Below are 14,571 nucleotides of genomic sequence, written 5' to 3' on the forward strand. Positions count from 1 at the left end.
AGCTGGAAGTCAACAGAAACAGGAAGAGAAAGAAGATGTCCCCTCGTGCACTGCCGTGGGACAGAAAAGTCAAGGACCAGGGATCACCGATGGCCAGCCCCACAGTGCAGCAGTCTTCTGAGAGAAAGCACTGCCTGGATGATTCCTTGAGTTTGGACTTCTCCTAGTCAAAACCATGAGCCAATTAATTTCTGTTGTTTAAGGCAGCCCATCATCTGGTATTTGCTTTAGCAGCCAGGAAACTAGAACAGGCCCGGACTGCTGGGGAAAGGAAGCCGAAGTCTTACCTTGTTGGGGAGCCTAGTCTCAGCTCTCGGCGCTGCTCTCCTCCTCGTCTCTCAGAAGCTACTTAATGAACAAGTTGGAAATTTCCACCTGTGCAGAGGCTTAGAGTCTACAGAGAGCTAATTCTCAACTGCAGATAAAGACAGGTGAGGGGGAGAATGTGGACATCCCTGAAGGCAGGCGGCTTTCTTTGAACAGAGATTGCCTTCCAAATCGACATGTTCCCTTTTTACCACTGACCCATGGGAGCAATTTAAAACTGTAGTTCATAAGGAGAACCCTCAGCTTCCATTAATTAGAGAAAGGGATTCATGAACCAAGTAGAGGACAAAATTAGATGACCGTTGGAGGACCTTTTAGATCAATTTTCTTTGATTCCAAGGAGTCAAAGAAGCAGAAGTTACATTCAAGTTTTGCCAATCCTTTCCCAGGTCCAGTCCAAATGCCACCTCTTCCCGTAAGCATCCAAGTTGCACCCCAGAAGAGAGAGATTTTTCTCTCCTCTGGAGAGGCCCATAACATTTTGTCCTTTAAAAATATGCATCCGAACCTGTTTTTAGTGACACCAATCCCTTTCTCCCTGGTACTGCAGTTGTTTGGGTGAAGTACTTATGCTGAGTATGCGTCCAGTTCCCAGCCGCTGGCAGGAGGCCTGGCTTCATTAAATGTTTGGCAAGTGCACAAACAGGCAGCTCACTAGCAAGTAAAGCGAATAAATCATCATATGGAAAAACAAACAGCCTTGCTAGAAATTAAGGTATAACTATTACATGATTAAAATCAATTTAAAAACCTTTAACAACCCAGACCCAGTACTGGCAGGCTCGTGGAAAGAAACATGTCCCCTTACATGTTGTTGGTGGGACCAGGGAACTGGCTGAACTTTCTGGAAAAGTGGTAGGTCTGGTTCTGTTCACCCCTCAGACCCAGCATCCACTTCTGGGGATAACCCTAACATTAAAAAAGTAAAAACGTGTGGGATACTTTTTCATCAGTGAAAAAGAACAAAGTATTGATCCTAAATGAATCTCTAGAGAATTCTCCTGAGGTTACATACTGGTTGATTCCATTTATGTAACATTTTTGAAATGACAAAATTATAGAAAAGGAGAACAGACTGGTGGCTGCCACGGATTAGGGGTGGGGAGGGAGGGGGTGGGAGGGGTTATAAAAGGACAGCGGGGAGGGATCCTCTGGTCACGACACTGTTGTTTGTCATGATGGACACTCAACATACTCAGGTGATAAAATTGCATAGAACTAAATACACGCACACACACAGTATAAATAAAATTGGAGAAATCTGGATAAAATGAGTGGCTTGTATCAATATAACATCCTGGTTGGGATATTGTACTAAAGTTTTCCAAGAGGTTGCCATTGGAGGAAACTGGGTAAAGGGTACATAGAATCTCTCTTTATTATTTCTTACAGCTGCATGTGAATCTGTAGTTATCTCAAAAAAAAAAAAACTTACTTTGTACAAGTATATTTAGAGATGGTCTTACTGAGAATAGGAGAAAAATGGAAATAATCTAAAACTACTCAGAACAGAAATCAGCTAAAACCCTGGAGTCTAACTTCAGGGAACTTTGGTTAGCTCTGGACAATGACAAGTTTTAAAAAGAGCTGCTGATGAATTAGTATTAAACGAATAGCAGATTACATCATGGCATGCCCTCTCTGAGCCATTCTGTGAAAAGCTGGATTATGCATTGGCAGGGAATAATTCAGATAGATGCAGATAATTCAGAGTTTCAAGTCCACTGGATTCTTCTTTTTCTTTTAATATGACTTTAGTTTCAAATAAAATAAATGCTGAGCCTGCCATTCTCCAGTCACTGGCACCTCCTTTTGTATCCAGCAGGGGGCAGAAGTGTTCCAAGAATGGTCCTCACAGTCTCTATTAGTCCTGCCGCTCCAAACAGCAGGTGGGGCTCTAAGCATCCTTTGGACCAGCTCAGGGAACCCAGGCGTCAGGACTACCTGCTTCTAAATCTGGGACAAGAAAGCAGTTGTCCGGCCATGCCAGGGTTAACCATCCACATTCCAGCGCAAGGCAAAGGGAGGCTGGAGGGTCCCAGACGAGGGGAGGGGTGCGGAGGGTCAGCTTCTCACAGTACCGCGGCTCTGCTGGGAGAGATAGATGCCCCCAACAATGGCCACAGCTGTTTTCGTCTGCCCTGAAGGAAACTGACTTAGGAAGCAGGTATCAGAGAGGGCCCTTCCTGCGAGGGCTTCTGTCTGGCTTGTAAAACTGTCAAAGCAGTTGCATTCATGTGCCGGGTGATGGATGGTGGAAGGGAGAAGGGACAGACGGCCGCAGATGGACAAAGTGACTTGCAAGTTGAGGCAGGTGGCTCTGCAGGTGGGACCTGCTGATTCATTGCCCAGTTAAAATACCAAGGAGCAGCCCCCTTCACTGTCTCTCTTCAGGGCCAGGAGGGGATGAACCGTCCTCAATCCATCTCCAGTGAAAGCTTCCGCTGGCCCTCCTTTCTTTGCTTGCACCTCAGGTGTGAATCCCACCCCCCCACTCCCACCCCAGCTGCTACCCCTCACCATCCCCTTAATTCTGCTCCACGGCAGGCAGCGAGAGTGCAAGTGCAATTCCTTTTGGTTTCTCTGTGACTACTTTGGGCCTGAGAAGCCTTCAAGGATGGCACCTCATGGTATGCACCAGTTAAGATCTTCCAATTTAGGATTCAGGCCATTTTTGAAAATTGTAATGGGATGAGATCAGGGGAAAAAAGAAAAAGACAAGTGCTAAAAATGCTGGCCTAGGTTTTTTACTAAGAAAAAAGGATTCTATGCTGTCCACTCTCACCCACAACCTGGCCTGGGACATATCTGTCTTGGGCACATCTGGCAAGCTGCGGCAGGTGGCCTGGCCCAGCACCGGCTGCCCCAGCCCGCGGAATCTGTGAGGGAAGTGCACCGAGGTTTCCCCCTGAGCTCCATCACGGAAGCCTGTGTGACTTGTTCGACCCAGACTAGTAACTGGACTCTTTGTCCCTCCTCCAGAGCTGGCACCTCGCTGCGGTCCTCCAGTTTACTGTCTCGCCTTCCAGAGGATGCCAAGAAAAGCCTTTCTAGGTTAGGGTAATAAATTCTGGGCCTCAGAAAGTTGGGACCAGGGGATTTCCTAAAAAAAAACCCTTTGCCTCTGCTTGGGTCTGCAGGGGCCAAGCAGACACCCTTAGGGCCATTTGTTGGTGGGGTGACAAGTAACCTCAGACCAAGAAATGGGATCGGCTGAGCTCAGCTTTGCGGAAGACTCAAAGCTGCAGGTTTTCTTTGTTAAACTGGTCCAGGGTTTGTTTTGAGAAAGCCCAAGCTCCCAGGGAGGCAGAGAATGGAGAGCCACAGCACATTCTGATATCTGAAAACCACAGCCTCCTGCACGTGGGCGGTGCCGGAGAGCTGGCTTGGACCCTGCCTCACACGCCCCCTCTCTCTGGGTCACCTGGGAATGCCAGCAGCAATTTGGAAGTTTGCTGAGCTCCAAGAGAAGTCTCTGGGGAGGGTTTGCTCTGAGCACACCCCTTTCCCTCCCCCTGGGCTGAGGGAAACGTGGGACCAGCCCTGCCCCATCCTGTCCCCATTGGCTGGCATGAGGCAGAGGGGGGTTTAAAAAGGCGGCGGTGTCCAGGCTGGGGACCGGAGCCTGTCTACTGGAAGGCTGGGTGCCCTCCTCTGGCTGGCACCATGCAGCTCTCTCTAGCCCTGTGTCTGGTGTGCCTGCTGGTGCACGCTGCCTTCCGTGTAGTGGAGGGGCAAGGGTGGCAGGCCTTCAAGAACGATGCCACAGAAATCATCCCCGAGCTGGGCGAATACCCCGAGCCCCCGCCGGAGCTGGAGAACAACAAGACCATGAACCGGGCAGAGAACGGAGGGAGGCCTCCCCACCACCCTTTTGAGACCAAAGGTAGGGGGTGGAGAAGGCAGCGAGTGACACAAGGGACCTGGGGAGGTAGCTGGATTGATTTTAGAAACTCTCTGGGAGGATTTGAAGACTGGGGTGGACGGTCAGCCTCTGCCAGCACTGGTGGCAGGACTGTCTTGCCTGGAGGTAGAAGGACGGCATGCCGGGGTCGCCTTGGCACTCAAAGGCAGGGGTTCGAGGCTGGCAGGGGGCCTGTCTGTGGGTGCCCCCGGCAGGAAGGAGGCCCAGGTGGCTGAGGACACAGTGTTGGGAAGGACTTAGGAGGTCAGAAGAGGGAAGGTTTCATAGAATCCCCTCCTGAGAAGAGGCCCAGCTGCTGGCACCTCTGGGGAGGGGACGAGGGGCGGGAGCCTGACATTTGTGGGGCATACTCTGCAGTGGCTGTGGGCTCTACTCCGCCCCACAGACCCACCTCGGGGAAGCCCCGTGGGGTGAACCCCCAGCTTGAAGAGGAAATGGGGGCTCCAGAGGCTCAGTTACTTGGTCTTGAATGGAAAGCTGAGATTTGAACCCAATTTGATCCAACTCCAAGACAGGCCAGATGGGGGAGTGTGTATGTGTTGGGGGTGGGGTGGGGTGGGGTGGCTGGGGACTGAGAGCTGGAGCAATTCCACCCCCTTCAAAGCAGTGGAATAAGAAGCCACAGGGGCCCCTTCAGCTCCCCCTGCCCACAGTCTGCCTGGTGAGCCGGCTCTTCAGGGAACAGGAGCAGTAGAGGCAGGTTTAGCATCTGACAGCGGCTGAGTCCAGGGCCTGGAGGGCAGCTGGTATTCTCTGGCTAGGGAGTGGACCCAGGTGGCACCACTCTGTCCTGAGCCCTCACCCTGGAAACAGCTTTGCCTCATTCCTAGGAAGGGAGCCTGACCTGGGGAGAGTGCAGAAGTGATGGCCCTCCTGGAGACCCCATTTGAGTTCCTGATCAGGCCTGCACAGAGAAGTCCCTGGGGAAGGAGGAGCATGGTGCTGCAGCTGGCAGGAATGACTGGGGGCCTGGAATGACCCTTCAGAGTGAGGGCCTCACTGCCTTCTGGCCATTGTCCAGTGGGAGAGGAGCCCCCCTGCCCAGGCTCCTGCATCCCACCCCACCCTCCTTCCCAACCAGCCAGGGATGTGGGGCTCGGGAGAGGTAAAACAAGTGGAGGGTGACCGAGACCCCGGGTCTTTGAAACAGAAGGGCAAGACTGCCCCCCAGCCCTGGCCCAGGGAAGGTCAACTGGGCTGGAGCGGCTGCTCCAATGGCTTTAGGTGACCCGAGTCTGAGATGGCCATCTCCCTGAGACCCCGTGAGAGGCCACAGGCCCTGAGAAAGCTGGGAGCTCAAAACACAGTCACTCCCTGCAGAGGAAGTGCCTGACCTGGAGGCACTATTCTTGGAAAGTCCAAAATGCCTCCTTCCCTGGGCAAACAGGCTGCCCCCCGCCCCCCCACCCCCTGCAGCTTCTTAAGGGGTGGGGATGCCAAAGCAGACTGGAAAACAGAACACCATCTCTCCTGCTGGGCTTGCTCTCCAGGGCCTGGGGCTCGGGGTTGGGAGCCTGGCTCCTCTCTGCCCCCAATCAGGTTCTGGTATTTTTCATCACTTTGTGTCACATTGGAACTGTCACCATGACACCCTTATGGGCGGACAGGTGTTCACATGAAGGCCAGCCGTTTATAAAGCTCCCACATGTCTAAGCCCGTAGGAGATGACACGAGGTGTTGGGGGGCACCAGGCCAGGCCTCAGAGCCCAATCCCCCCACATACACACACCAGGGAGCACGCCTTCACTGCAGCCCATTCAAATGACACGGAACAAGAGATGTGCCCGGCAGACTGGCTGGTATACAATGGGTGCTTAATAAATGCGGTGACAGCTGAACCTGTAGGTTTTTGTTCAGAGCTCAGGTGCCCCTTTGGTAGGAAAGCAACCGCAGCAAAAAGAAACCTCTTATTCCCACCCAGCCCAGCCTCCCATGGGGACTTGGGTATTCACTTTCCATCTTGGTGGGGGCCCAAAGGTGCTAGGGTTCCAGGGAAGTGGAGTCGGGACACCCAGCTCTCCCCCACCTACTGCATGTCTTTGTGCAATTCTTCTTTCCTCTATGAGCCTCAATTACTGCACTGGTAACAAGGAACCTTGAGCTCCTTTCAAGTCTACTAGATTCTCATCTCAAGCATCTCCCTTTCCAGCCCTCTGCCCCATAGCAGCTGCCCCTGATTTACTAGCGTCAATTAACTTCTACTTCCTTCTCCATCTCCTGTTCACGCCTCCTAAGTGAAAGGAAATTTGGGGGTTCTCAGAGTCATGCAGAGTGTGGCTTGTACCTACCCTACCCCAGCCAGAAACTGTAGACAGCTGTGGGTGGCTGGCTATAGGCTAGAAAGTAATAAAAATACAGCTTAACTCTATCACTTCCAGCCTTTACTATGTGCAAAGCAGTGTTCCCTGCATTATATATTAATGGATTAATGCATCTAAAAGGATTAGAGGAAGCACAGATAGGAAGCACAGAGAGGCTATGTAATTTGCCCAAGATCACACAGGTAGTAAGTGACGGAGGTAGTATATGAACCAATAGCATTGGACTTTGAGGCACTGGCTCTAGTATCTTAGCCATGGAGACGGACGGGGGAGAGGACGGACGAGGAATCCTTCCACCAGCCCCAGAGCATCTGGGACCATCCTATAACAGGTGCCCAGGGGGTAAAAGCGGCCGGAAGGAGCGTACAGATTTAGAAAAGGTGAAGGCGGGTGGAGGGACCCAGGAGGGGGCGGCCAGGGCTCGGCACCCGCCCTCGCGGGGCTCATGCGCGCCTCTCTCCGCAGACGTGTCCGAGTACAGCTGCCGCGAGCTGCACTTCACCCGCTACGTGACGGACGGGCCGTGCCGCAGCGCCAAGCCGGTCACCGAGCTGGTGTGCTCCGGTCAGTGCGGCCCGGCGCGCCTGCTGCCCAACGCCATCGGCCGCGGCAAGTGGTGGCGCCCGAGCGGGCCCGACTTCCGCTGCATCCCCGACCGCTACCGCGCGCAGCGGGTGCAGCTGGTGTGCCCGGACGGCGCGGCGCCGCGCGCGCGCAAGGTGCGCCTGGTGGCTTCGTGCAAGTGCAAGCGCCTCACCCGCTTCCACAACCAGTCGGAGCTCAAGGACTTCGGGCCGGAGGCGGCGCGGCCGCAGAAGGGCCGGAAGCCGCGGCCCGGCGCCCGGGGCGCCAAGGCCAACCAGGCCGAGCTGGAGAACGCCTATTAGAGCCCGCCGCGCCGCGCCTCCCCAGAGGGCGCCCCCCACGGAGGCTCTCCCCTGGCCGTCCTCTGTGGGTGGTTTGATTGTATTTTATTTTAAAAGCAGGGGCCTGAAATCTTCCTGGCTTCGGCGGGAGGGAGCTACGGAATTCCGGGTGCAAGCAGAGCTCCTCCTTTCTCCCCGCCCGCTGAAGGGGTCGCCGTGCAGGGGGTGGGAGCTGAGAGTTACAGGCAATGAGCCGAGCCGAGACACAGGGCTCGGCTGGTCCCACTTCAGTGGAGGCAGAGATGGAAGCATTTCCACAGCCCCAGCTTTTAAGGGAGCGGTGGGGAGAGCAAAAGGTCCTGGGACTGGTAAAGAAAGTTGAATAGGATCCCCCCTCCACCCTTCTGCCCCCTCAGAAAGCCTAGCGTGCTGCCTTGTGCCAAAAGCACGCACTGGGAGTCTTTCTGGATTCCTTTTCTAGCCCTGGCTCTGCCACTAACTTGCTGTGTGACCTTGGAGTACACGATGCCCTTTTGGACCTGGGTTTCCTCATTTGTAAAATGGGTGCGGGGGTGGGATTGGGATCTAGGAGGAACCCACCATCATAGGATTCTAAGGGTGAGTGCCTTTGAAGAGGCAGAGGAGAGAGAGAGAGATGGTTGAATCCCTGCCAGGGTCACTTCCAGAATTCAGAGTTGTGATCCTCTGATCTGACAGTCAAAGATGAAAAACAGCAGGAGAAAAAGAAGAGTCTATTTATGGCTAACAAACTTCTGGAAAAAGCTGTATTGTTTCCCAGCTTGGCTTCCCCAGATGTTTGGCTACCTCCACCCCTCCATCTCAAAAGATGTAGAAATAGCACGGTCAACTGGGGTAGAGAAGGAGAGGATCCCAAGGATGGTGGTGGGGAAACAGAAATCACCCCCCTTATTCCCAAAGAACAGCACCCCTCCCCCACCCCACCGCCATAATTTAAAGTCACCTTCTGCAGAGAAGCTCAAGGTCCCAGGACACTGGGCTTGCAGGTCCAAGGGAGCAGCCCCCACCCATACAAAGGCCAGCACATCCCTCCTCCTGCCTCCCACTCCAGGACACATTTGTGTCTAGAAAATAGCTTCTTCCTGCTCTTACATGTGGTGGTATATCTCACATGACAAGAATATTATTGGGGAAAACAATTACAAGCGCTGTACATATGCTGAGAAACCGCAAAGCACAATAGCTGACACCCAAAATCTTTTTGGAAATCACTTCCAGAAACTTCTTACTTTCTGTCTAGTTTTCAATTGTTAAAAAAAGAAATTTAAACAGAAGCACATGCCATGTAGAAGCCTGCAGAGCTAGTAGCTTTCGCCATCCTTCCACGTGGGACTTGTACACAAGAATGAAAGTAGTTGTTTTTAAAGAGTTAATTTACATATTTATTGTCTCACTTAAGTTATTTATGCAAAAGTTTTTCTTATAGAGAATGACAACGTTAATATTGCTTTAGGAAATAACAGTCTGTTCTTCTAGAATCCAGAAGTATTGTTAATAAAGATAATGAATCGTTACTGAGAGGATGTAGTTTCATTTTGTCAGTCACACATTTGTCAGCAATGTCATTTCTGTCAGTTATTGCCTTTCTCACATTCACTGGGTTTAACCTTAGAGGCAACTTTGATGACCCACTGGTGGCCTCATGCAATTATGTCCTTCCTTTGAAAAGTCTTTCTTTTCTAACTCTAGCCCTCATTCCTTCACCCCAGCCATTGCAATAACCTCAGCCCTGTCTCTCTTTAGCAGCCTGCCCTCCACACTCTCTTCCAAGAGCATCATTCTCATCTTGTCACAACCCCTGCTCAAGATCTTTCCATAGCTCCTCCTGGTCCAGCATCGTGCCCGGACTTCTCAGTCTAACACTGAAGGCCTTCCCTGGCTTCTTCCCCATCTCCCACTTTACCAAGCTTCCTCAGTGACTCCAAAGGACCACACACTGCACTGGTTCCTGTCTCCTGGGTTTGCTGCCCTCGCAACAATTCTTACCCTTCCTTTAGGATTCACATTGCTTATTACCTCTTCCAGGAAGCCTTCCCAGGATGCCCCCATCCCCTCTGACCCCTGCCTCCCGCCATCGTACACCCTTCTCCCTCCACCCATTACTTTGGCTCCTTATTCTACCTCTGTCTTCCCTCCGACAGACATTCATACAGTACCGTCTAGCCCAGCAGATCCCACTGGGCACGGGGCTAAACACAAAGCTGAGTAAGATTCAGGACCAACCTATGGGGAGCTCAGTCGAGCCAATATTGTAAAATCCAAACATGAATTTTATGTCTTCCTAGTGAAAGCACACGATCTTCAAAATCAGTGACAACGTCTTGCCCTTCTCTGAAAATCTTGCTTCCCCAGGGTGCCCAACAGTGCCGGGTGCTAGCTAGGACCCCATAACTACTCTTCAGTTGTCAAAAGAGGGATGACCACCTGTAAGCTTTAAATCAAGTCCAGCTTGTCATGAGGTAACCTCCTTCCAGGGCCTAAGTAAGCCACGGTCCTTCTTTACTACTTATCAGTTTAACTGCTGGTGAGCTCTCCTAAATTCATCATCACCACCAACAGACCTTTGACAAGCGTCAGTGCATGTTATTGACTCCCTCCAGTGGCTCCAGGTCCTGAGGATACCTCAGGGAACCCTCCAGGGAATCCAGGCACCGTGAGAAATGTCCCAGAGGTGGGAATGAGAGTCTATAGGAAACGGAGACCTCGTCCAGCCACGGGAGGCAGTGTGGTGGGGCGGGTGGGGACGCAGGCTCCAGAGACAGGTCTGTATTTGAATCTTTGGAGACCGAGGCACCAAGGGGTTAAGTGCTTTGCCCATGACAAGATGTGGGCTCAGTTCCAGTCCCAGCATTCACTCTAGCTGCTCAGGGCCAGGTGGGTACATGGGTAGAAAAACAGGTCACACTGGGTTCTGTACAAAGTGTGCTGAGAACTAAGGACAGTGGAAATTTGCTCTGTGGCTGGGATGAGGTATAATTGTTAGGGAAGTTTTCAAAGAGGCAGGTGCTTCTTAGAGTTTCCCCAGGTGGAGAAGAGGGAAAGGCATTCTAGGCGCAGGACACAGCCCAAGCAAATGCACTGAGGCAGCCAGTAGCTGTTCATAGGTGGATGAGAATCAGTCAATCATTCCTCGACGGTCGCCGAATCTTTGCCTTGTGCAAAGCAATGTGGGGGAACCAGGAACCGAGCATGCCCAAACCTGGGATATACCCAGGGTCTGCTTTCTAGACCCAGAGATCCACTAGGGACCAGCCCAGGCTACAATCCTATTAACACGAGGGGAGAAAAAACCGAAAGGCTACATTGTAGATCAAGTTAGAGGTCATCTATGGCAAATTATTTTCTGCTGCTGTAGGAGTCTCTGAGCCTGGGGTGCCGATCAGAAACGGAACCAACACCAAGCTCAGCCAGGAGGGGTGCATGCTGCTGCGGGGAGTGTGTGTTCTGGGGGTACACCCAGATGCATGGTTTGATTTAATAGTCTGAGAGTCAGACAGAGGGAAATAGTTCTCTGTCTCTCTCTCTCACACGCACACACACATACCCCCCCACACACACAATTCATAGGCTCTACCTACACTCCAAGTGCGCATAGGACCACCTTTATAAAAGGAGGTAGAGCCAAAAAAACTCAAAGAAGCCCAGAACTCCAGCTCCCCATTGTTCTTAAAGTGGGTGGGGGACTTGGGCAGCTGGACAGAGTGCAGAACCTGCAATAGCCAGCTACTTGTGAGCCAAGTTCAGGGTCGCAGAAGCTGAAAGCTGATGCCACATCCCACACCTGACTGCCCCCATCTGTCCCCTGCCCCAGGCCTGTGCCCCTTGCCCTGGTTCCTTGATCCTTGATTACAGCTCTGGGCCTGTGCAGTCCTTCCTGCCCCACCCCCACCACATTCCTGGGTACAACCTCTGTCTTATCTCTCGTCCAAGGGCAGGTGAGGGCTTTGGTCTGTGGCAGCTGTGACCAATGGTTGAAGTCCTTCTGTGACTGGAGGGGCTGGAGGAAGGGGGCCTGTCTCTCCTAATCAGTGTGACCGTGTGTCTGGCTTGCCCTCCACAGTCTTAGTTTACACCTGTTGTCCCAGGATAATTATTTACAGCGCCCACTTTCACTCTCAAAAATGTTCCAGCTGGGCAATGAATTATACAGTCCTCTGGCTTTGAAGAGCTACAAGTGCCCATGGAATAGCCATGGCCCAGACACCCATTCCCAAATGCTGTCCCTCTGTTCGGGCGCTTCCTGCTTGCTTAGTCAATGCCTCATCCCAGGGGCCTCATGTCCCCAGGAAACCCTTCCCCGTAGTTGCCAGGCCAGTGAGAAACCCTTTGCTTTATTGTTTGGAAACAATGCTCCCTTCCTTCCAGTGCTTATCTCAGTAGTTATATGTTTATTCATGTATGTGTTGGATTCATCTCTCTCTCTCTCCTCTTAGACTGCCAGACCCAGGAAAGCAGGGACCCTTACCCGTCGCTGCTCACCCAGGCACTCTCCTGCTCCAGTACCCAAAACACAGTAGGTGCCTAATATATATTGTGGTTGCACATCTGCTGTCAATTATTTTAGAATTTCTTCTCTCGGGCCATTGGGTGGATGAAATGGGCTGGTATATATGGAAGACAGCAGGAGGAGAAGGGGACCCTCTCACTTGTGTGAAGAGAGGCTGTTTGTTCAGAGCACTTAGTATTAGATCTCTGAGCATAAGACACAGCTCCTGCCCTCAAGCAGTTTCTAATCTTGCTTGGGAGTCTGGTGGAAAATAAAGACGAGAGGTGCAACTGTGAGGTGCATTATCCTTCGCCCCCGGAGGGGGTGGGGCTGGGGCCGGCCAGAAGCAAGACATCCCTGAGGCTCGGGAAAGCTCTGTGGAGAAAGTGAGAAGTCAGTTGAGCTTTGGAAGCTGCTTAGGATGCCGAGGGGCAGAGAGGAGAGATGGTGGAAGCCAAGGGAACGAGGGGGGCACACACCCCGTGGGTGGGGCCATGTCGGGAATGGGATTCAGAATGTACTAGGAGGGATAGCAGGGAACGGGGAGGGTCAGATACTGTCACCCAGGGCCAGAGAGACCGAGTCAACAGAAAGGGGAGCAGAGAGGCGCTGAGTCCCCCGAAGGGTGGTGCCGGCTCCTGTGGGAAGGGCAAAAAGCCAAGTCTTGAATGCCAAGCTGTGCCCTGAATGCCGTTCTGTGCTCGGTGAGCTGACGGGGCTGCTATGGGGACGGAGCTCTGCCTTCCTGAGCACCTCCAGCTCCCATTTCCCGACCCCCAACTGGGGTGCTGGAGCCAAGAAGACCAGAGCTGTCACTGGGCAGCTGCAGGCGGGAGAGATGGGTGCCACGAGGGAGGACGTGAAGGGAGATGGGAGGAGCAGGAGGCGGCCACAGAGCTCACCTTCCCGACCGCTTCCCCAGGGCTGATCCTGCAGCAGTTTAAGACAGAGGTGGGAGAAGCGGAGCAGGAGAGGAAGGAGACGAAAGAAGGGGCTGGGTAGAGAGAAGAGGAGGGGTCCGCATTCATTGATTCCACCGTGAATGGACCGAGTGCTGCTGTGTGCCAGGTATGGTTCTGGGTCCAGGGCTGGGTGGGGAGAAAGATGATAGAGAAACAAATGTGTAGCACCATGCCCAGCAATGGAGGCATTCCTAAAGAAAAATAGGGCTGGTTGAGCAGATGCAGAGTCGTGGAGGTGGCCTGACCAGGCCTCTCTGTGGAGGTGCCATCTGAGCTGAGACCTAAAAGCAGTGAGGGTTTGAGCCACATGTGCCTGGGGACAGGGACCAGCAAGTGCAAAGGCCCTGAAGGTATGTGGTGGGGGTGGTGAAGGGACACCACTAATTATCTCGGGTGCCTCTCAGGCGTCTCCTTACCAAGGCTGCTAACTCCTAATCTGGAAACCAGCATAGTAATTATAATGATAGTGGTGAGATGAGTGCATGCGTGTGGGTATCTGTGTGTGTGTGTGTGTGCGCAAGAGAGAGTCTCTTTGTATGTTCTCCTGGCTCTGTATGTTAGAGACCAAACATCCCTCAGAGATGACCAATTTGTATATTATTAATTATGTAATTAATAGCTGTGCACACCTTTATTCTTAAAGCACATGAGAGGTTTGCCTATTCCTTCTAAGACCCATAAATGTTACAAAATTCCTATGTAATTGTAGGAAAGCCTTCGTTTTCCTTTACCGGATGCCCAAAAGATCCAGGCTAGGTCGGAAGCTAAAGATGATCTCCGTTTGGGAAAGCACACGCATGATGTGTTGGTTGCTCTTTCCTGCCGTGGCTCTAAGCCAGACCTGTAAGTGTCAACGTATACATGTTTATTCTATCCAGCTGAGACCCTACCTCAGGGCATGGAAATCTAAGGGGTAGGAAGGAGTCTAGAAATGGATTCCTTTTGAAAAGATAGATCCTTACTTCTCTGAACTGCATGAGAACATTCCCTCAGTGAGCACATGCCCGAGTCACGGCATCCACTGCAAACACCCTCCCACAAGTCTTACGTTCACGCTGCTTTGGATTTACATGTGCATGTACACACGTGTGAGCACACCCACACACCCCCCACCATCTTTACTCTGAATATACAATGCTAAAATTTAAAGAGTCCGGGCTTCCTAAAAGCCTCCTGTCCCTGTCCTGTGGTTGTCGGACATCCGAGAATGGGGCTGGTGTCATGTAAACCAGGCTCAGGTCTGGAAGTCAGAGAAGGTCAGAACAGTGGCCTGTTCTGGACAAGACAGAGCCCTGTATCTGCCAAGGACCCCACACCAGAAGCTAGGACCCCCTCACTTTGCCTAGAAGCCAAAACAGCTCGAGAAGAGGGGGTGTTCTCTGCGTGCCTTGACCTCTGGGGTCCCCTAGGTCTGCCTCCAGCTCTCCTTCCTCCAGGAGGTGCTGCCGCGGGGCAAAGAGGTCCCTGCCGTGTCCCTTCTCTTATCCCTCCCTTCAATCCTCTGCACCGCTGCGGGAGAGAGTTCAATTTTTTTTTAAAGCAGGAAATGGAGTGTTTTAGTATTTACAAACACACGCTCCCTATATACATATTTTTATTTAAAAAGATTTTTTTTTAAATGGTCTATGTAAAACATTATAGATAC

General features: G+C 52.2%; 1 protein-coding gene across 2 annotated transcripts; it reads left to right on the forward strand.

The window, feature by feature from the left end:
- The first annotated feature begins 3,643 nt into the window (after positions 1-3,643).
- On the forward strand, positions 3,644-8,990 carry SOST (sclerostin). 2 transcript variants are annotated; one of them, XM_077163008.1, is made up of 2 exons: positions 3,644-4,213; positions 7,039-8,990. In XM_077163008.1, exons 1-2 carry the CDS (start codon positions 3,994-3,996, stop codon positions 7,458-7,460), a joined length of 642 nt encoding a protein of 213 aa, XP_077019123.1. In that variant the 5' UTR covers positions 3,644-3,993; the 3' UTR covers positions 7,461-8,990. The 2 variants fall into 2 exon arrangements, 1 of the variants encoding a protein (XP_077019123.1); XR_013176780.1 differs by lacking the exon at positions 3,644-4,213 and adding an exon at positions 6,847-6,953 and having other exon boundaries at positions 7,039-7,080.
- Positions 8,991-14,571: the final 5,581 nt, after the last annotated feature.

This window comes from Tamandua tetradactyla, chromosome 6 (genome assembly GCF_023851605.1).
Source record: "Tamandua tetradactyla isolate mTamTet1 chromosome 6, mTamTet1.pri, whole genome shotgun sequence".
NCBI lineage: Eukaryota > Metazoa > Chordata > Mammalia > Pilosa > Myrmecophagidae > Tamandua > Tamandua tetradactyla.

Bases quoted from the DNA above. Each gene is read 5' to 3' on its own strand.
- SOST (XM_077163008.1), top strand. From the start codon at position 3,994: ATGCAGCTCTCTCTAGCCCTGTGTCTGGTGTGCCTGCTGGTGCACGCT. The intron at 4,214-7,038 runs GTAGGGGGTGGA...CTCTCTCCGCAG, and splicing joins CCACCCTTTTGAGACCAAAG to ACGTGTCCGAGTACAGCTGC.